The sequence below is a fragment of the Budorcas taxicolor genome, chromosome 8 (genome assembly GCF_023091745.1).
Source record: "Budorcas taxicolor isolate Tak-1 chromosome 8, Takin1.1, whole genome shotgun sequence".
Lineage (NCBI taxonomy): Eukaryota > Metazoa > Chordata > Mammalia > Artiodactyla > Bovidae > Budorcas > Budorcas taxicolor.
The window spans coordinates 64,635,799-64,641,798 of NC_068917.1; the positions used below are offsets into that span (position 1 = coordinate 64,635,799).

The 6,000-nt window shown below is 52.2% G+C and overlaps 1 protein-coding gene across 1 annotated transcript in view; it reads left to right on the forward strand.

The window, feature by feature from the left end:
- Positions 1 to 4,986, forward strand: part of FRMPD1 (FERM and PDZ domain containing 1) — a 45,589-nt gene extending 40,603 nt beyond the window's left edge. The window contains exon 15 of the mRNA XM_052645302.1: positions 2,606 to 4,986. Coding sequence (XP_052501262.1) covers positions 2,606 to 4,986 — 2,381 coding nt within the window. The remainder of the gene's footprint in view (positions 1 to 2,605) is intronic.
- Positions 4,987 to 6,000: the final 1,014 nt, after the last annotated feature.

Genomic DNA, 6,000 nt, shown 5'->3' on the forward strand with positions numbered 1-6,000 from the left:
GGCTCAGTGGACCACGTTGTGGGCATCCCAACTTCAAGTAAGGGCAACAGGGGAGGTTCAGAGAACTGTGGACAGGCAGAGATGGGTGGCATTAATTCTAGGTGGGAATCAGGGAAGGCTTCCCAAAAGAGGCATCAAATGGACCAGGCCTTGTGAGATGGACAAAATTCACAGAGAAAGAAAAGGTTTGATATGAGCGCCCAGCAGAGGGAAGCAGCTGTGCTGTTGTTGACCTGGAAGCTTTAAATGAGGCCTTAAAACAAAAAGAACCTAACTGGCAGGCCATTGGTGGTCCTTAAGGGACACATAGTTGGGAAGATCAGATTCCTCATTCTTTCCTCCACAAAGAGTGTGGGGTGTATTTCCTCATAGAATGACTTCCTAAGCTGACCTGAGGTCCTTGCAGAATATTTACATACACACACACACACACACACACACACACACACACACACTCACACACACACTCACACTCACACACACACTCACACATACATTCTCTCTCCCTTTCTCTCACTACACTCAAAAAATTGGAAAATGGCACCCAGACATTAAGAGTGACCTACTAGGAGCAGGGGAAGCTGTGAGCCCTCTTCTGTGTCCCAGTCCTTTCCTGTTGCTCCCTGTCTCTAGTGGGTTCCCACTGCTCGTGGGAGAAAGGCCAACTCCTTAGCAGCACCTGTGAGGGTTCTCGAGGCCCTCTGTGACCTCGAGAGATGTGTCTCTCTCCTTCCCCCTGAGCCCTCTCCCTGCACTCCTGCCACGCAGACCTCCTTGCCATTTTTAAAAGTGCCCAGTTCTTTCCTGCCTCCAGCCTTTGCACATGCCGCTCCGTCCACCTGAAACACTCCTTGCCCTCATCTTTGGCTGCTGCTGACCTTCTGTCTCTCAGGCCCCACCTGGAAATTCACTTCCTTTGGGGATATTAACCAGACTGCCAGGACGAGGTCTCCCCACCCCCATCACACACCCTGGGTGCTTCCTGCCTGTAGCTGCATACTTATTTGTGTGATTTTTTGTATGGATATTTCTCTCCTTCACTAAAGCGAAAGCTTCTGTGATGTGGGGACGGTGCGTTTGACACTCACCTCTGTGTCCTACCACAGAGTTCCTGGCAGTTGCTGCTAGACGGATGAATGAGTGCCCTCTCCACCACCTACCCCGGTTTCATGAACTGATTAGTAGAAACCCACGGCCAGATTGTGCACCGCTCCCCAGAGAACACAGTCAGCTGCCATCCATGCCTCCAGTCTTGTCCCGCTAGGCCAGCCATTGTGCTGGAGACATGATGGGGGTGAGACAGACCATCAGTCAAGGCCTTCCTTTGTGGGAGTCCAGTCAGGGAGATAAGGTCCACATTGGACACTTCGTCTTTCATGGAGAGCCAGTGAGGTGCTGGGGAGGCAGCCCCGACCTGGGACTCATGGGCCTGGGGTCTGCTTGGGCCGCTGACTCGCTGTGAGAGCCTCTCCCTTTTTTAAGCTTCAGAAACACCTTTGGCCAGTGGCTGAGGGGGCCTAGAGCAGAGCAGTAACTTCAAAAGGTATCTGGGCATCAAAATCACCCAAGAGGCCTGAGTCAAATACTATAAATTCCTAGACCCAGCCTCACAGATTCTGCTTTAGGAGGTGTGAGGAGCAGCATAGGATTTGATGAGGCTTTTAATAAGGTTCAGCCAGGTTGGAAAAAACCGGTCCGAATATAAGAACCCTCTGATTCTCAGGCACTAGCCTGTGATCCTAATTCCTTCTGGCTGATTCCCAGGACTTCATAGAAGTGTTTCTCCTTTCAGAAAGATCCATCTTGGTATGCACAAGATCCCTCATGCCCGCAACTGAGAGTCGCAGTCACTTTTTGTCAAAAGAAATCTCCTTCAGAACGCTCACCCTGTGGTGATGATCGTAACAATAATGGCACTGGCTTCCTTTAGTGATCACCCACTAGGCACAGGCTTGTGCTAGGAGCCTGATATGTAGTAAGTCATCTATCCAGCATGGCAGTATTGATGGACACCACTGGTACTGCCTGACTTGGTTAAAGTGAGATAGTGTTGGAAGGATGCCAGATAGCTTAGAGAATTGCCAGCAGAGGTGAAGCCCTGGTTCTGACATAGGCAGAGAGACCAGACCAGGAGGCTAGGCAGCAGGATTCCTCATTGTACTGTTAGGATTCCGTGGCTGCAAAGAATGGGTTGTACTGGGCTTTTTTTTCTTTTTTTCTATCAATGTGTTTGAGTTTGAAATTTTAGGAAATTTTGTGACTGACTTTCTAGCTCATACCTCTGACCACTTGGCTGATACAAATAGGGCTCCTTCATTAATAATTTCAGCAGCCTATAATTGTTGGAGGGATGTCATCCCCTGAAAGGAAGTTGACCAAAAGACAAGGCAATAGATGTTGGGCAACCTGGAATCAAAACACATCTACCACAGTGCTCATCCCCATCTTTCAGAAGAGGAAACTGAGGAGCTCAAGGTTTAACATGCCCCAGGTTACACGGCCCAGCCAGGATTCAGACCTAGGCTATCCTGCGTCCTGAGCCCGAGATCTACACATCTCTTTGTTATTCTGCTTTTCATCTTCTTTTTCCTTTCTTGATTCTCAGGGCTCAGAGTTGCTTCTGCTGTAGAAACCAGTGCCACAGGATCACAGAATGAGGCCAGCCCCTGCAGCCCTGAGGTCAGCCTGAATCCTGAGCCAGATGGGAGAGAGCCAAGCAGAAGGGGAGGGGTGAAGAAGTATGCCAAGACCCTGAGGAAAAGAAGGTCTTTCCTGCAGACCGACCACACCTGTCAGGTCTCGTTTCCCCTGGTGCCGTCAGCTTCCCTGGAGAGTGTGGACGACGTGTGCTACTATGACCGGGAGCCCTACCTGGCCCTCGGTGCGCCCTCCCCAACCGTGTCCTCGCTGCAAGACGTACAGGGTGAGCCTGGTGTCCTGGAGACCAAGGCCCTGGGGCTGCTGACTCCCCTGAGGGAGACCAAGAGCAAAAACCCAGCCTCCCGGGCCATGGAGATGGAGCCAGAAACCATGGAAACCAAATCTGTCATCGACTCTCGAGTGTCATCTATTTCTGCCATTCGCCTCCGGATTGACCCTAACCATAAAGAGAATTCTGGGATTGCCCCTCTGACCTCCAGTGTCGCCAGTTCCCCAGCAAACACCCCTCACGGTCTCAACCCAGGCTCATCTGGCCCAGATACCACTCAGGCAGGGCCTCCCCAGACCTTTTCTCCATTTCAAGACTTGAATGGCAGTGCCCCCCGAGAACTCACCCTGAAGCTTGGGAACAGCACCTCGTCCCTCTCCAGTGCTGATGTGAACCCAGACAGAGTCTGCCTGACCGTCAGCCCAGGGCCACATACTATTGCTCAAGGAGACACACTGGAGCTAGGAGGAGTTCAGGTGGAAACAGGATTGGGATCTCTGTTTATAAATCCTATGCCAGAAACTGCCCCCCAGGACACAGAGCCTTTGTTGTCTTCTCGAGACGGACCTAAAAGTGATGACTGTGGAATAAATTCAGAAGAGATGATGGCTTCTTTCCCTGCAAAGGAGGAGCAACAAGGACAACTATCTCTGGAACATGGTAGAGAAGTTACAAACAAAAATGACACCAGCTTATTTCATGATGAGTCTGGGAAGGATCCAGGTGACCCCAAGGTTGATGGGTTGGATGTTCTTCCACAGACTACTGGTGTCAGTGCTCCAGCTGGTGGCATGGTAGCCTCCCTCTTCTTGGAGACTACTGTTACAGGGACTGAGCAGACCCCAAGTTCCCCTACAGAACCCCAAGGACAAAGCAGAGAGATCCCGGGTCAAGACTGCCAGGCCCAAGAACAAAAACTATTGGTAGAGTTGGATTTTAGATCAGAATTCTTGCTTAGGGACCAGACTATTTCATCAGCCTTCTCTCTAGAGGAAGGCAAGGCAGAGCCACCTAATCATGTGACAGGGGAAGACACCACCCCTGGGGACATTCCCCAGCACGTCTTTTTGAATCCAGGGCCTTCTCTGCCGGAGCCACTACCGTGTCCCCAAGAGGAGCCCCACTTAGAAGGTTCAAACCGTTTTTCGGTGCCAGAAAGCAAAGGCAAAAGGCCTAGCATCTGCCGTCCTGCTGAGAAGTCTTTTCTGTGCTTTACCCCAGAGAGCTATCCTAAAGGTTCTGACAGTTTCAGGACAGCCCCATCTTTGGGGTTTGCAGGTGTGAATGAGACAGTGGCCCCCAGGATGGGCATGGAGCAGTGCAGCTGCCAGTTCTCCTATGCCACGTGCTTCCCTGGCCTGCAGCCAGAGACAGAGGAGGAAGACAGAGACTTGGAAGCGTGTCCTGCAGCCCCCCTCACCTCACCGCCCTCTGCAGGAAGCCGGCTGGCCCTGCCCTGGAGGCCTGCCCGGGCCCACAGCTGCAGCGCCGAGCTCCCATCGAGGAACAGCCACATCTGGCCGGAGTACTGCTCCAGGGCTCTAAGACAGCTGAAAGCTGCCCCCGCCAGCATCCCTGAGGGCTTCATCCAACTCATGGAGAGCTTGCTGGAATTACAGGACATTTTGGAAGCTTCCTGGGGGAATGGGAATAAACACCCCCCCGAGAAGTGCACCTGGCACTTTTCTGAAAGCCGGAGCCGCCTCTGCATGGGCTCCCAAAAGCTCCTGTCGAGCTGTCAGCACGTGATCAGAGTGGACCAGACCCCGGAGGAGATGCAGAGTGCTGTGTGGGATACCTTCCAGCACCTGGTCCAGCTGGCCGGCCTGTGCTTCCAGCTCACGGACTGCAGCCGCTGCTCCACCCGCCACAGAGAGGCAGCGGGGAACCTGAGGGATGTGGTGTACACCTACCATCAGTTTGTGGAGGCCGCTAAGCTGACCTGTGAGAGAGGCTACCATGACCTGAGTGTGAAACTCTTGGCCCGTCAGTGCACAGCCCTCACGGCCTCCGTGTTCTGTTTGACCCAGAAGTTCCGGGCCTCCACTGCCCTGTGAGCAGGCCAGTTGCCCCGGCCCCCTGCTCTGCCCTGGACACTTTGCTGAGTGGTGTCTACCATTCTTCTACCCACCCCTCTCAAATGTTTACTATTTAAAGTATTCAAATAAACTACTACTTAATCTTTGCCTGAATTCTACAAAGTGATGACAAGTTTGGGTCAAAAGCATTCACTCTTTTTTGTTAAACAAACATTCACTGGATACCTCCTCTAGTCAGGGCGTGTACTAGGATCTTATTCATAAAGATGAGTAAGACAAGTCCCTGCCCCTGGCCATGATGCTCACAGCCCCTCTGGGTGGGTACAGATAAGCAGATTGCCTTCAGTGATGTGTGTACCCTAGGAGGAGCCTACTCTGCTAGTGTGGAAGCAAGAAGTCACATTCTGTCCCAAGTAGGCAGGGATAGGGGAGGAAGGTGGAGTTGCTGAAAAATCGTTTTAACCTCTCCCAGCACACTGATTTGGCAGTAACCTCTGCAAATAGGAGTGAATACCTGTGATATCTGATAGATTCTACCTTCACAAGTTAGGGTTTGCAGCACCTCTACCCAGAGGCCTGGTATTCTTGGTGGCCTCACTGCAATGAGCATAGGTTGCCACTAGGTGGAAGTAAGCACCTTGGTTACATAGCCCCCGCAGCCAGGAGTGCTCTGTGCTTTACCTGAAATTGACTGTACCCTCTATCCGATTTAGGGCTTCCCAGCCTGGTGGGAGGCCGTCTATGGGGCCGCGCGGAGTCGGACACGACTGAAGCGACTTAGCAGCAGCAGCAGCAGCAGCAGACAGCTCAGTTGGTAAAGAATCAGCCTGCAATGCCTGGATCAGGAAGATCTGCTGGAAAAGGGACAGGCTATCCACTCCAGTATTCTTGGGCTTCCCTTGTGGCGCAGCTGGTAAAGAATCTGCCTGCAATGCAGGAGACCTGGATTTGATCCCTGGGTTGGGAAGATCCCCTGGGGAAGGAAAAAGCTATCCACTCCATTATGGCCTGGAGAATTCCATAGACTGTATG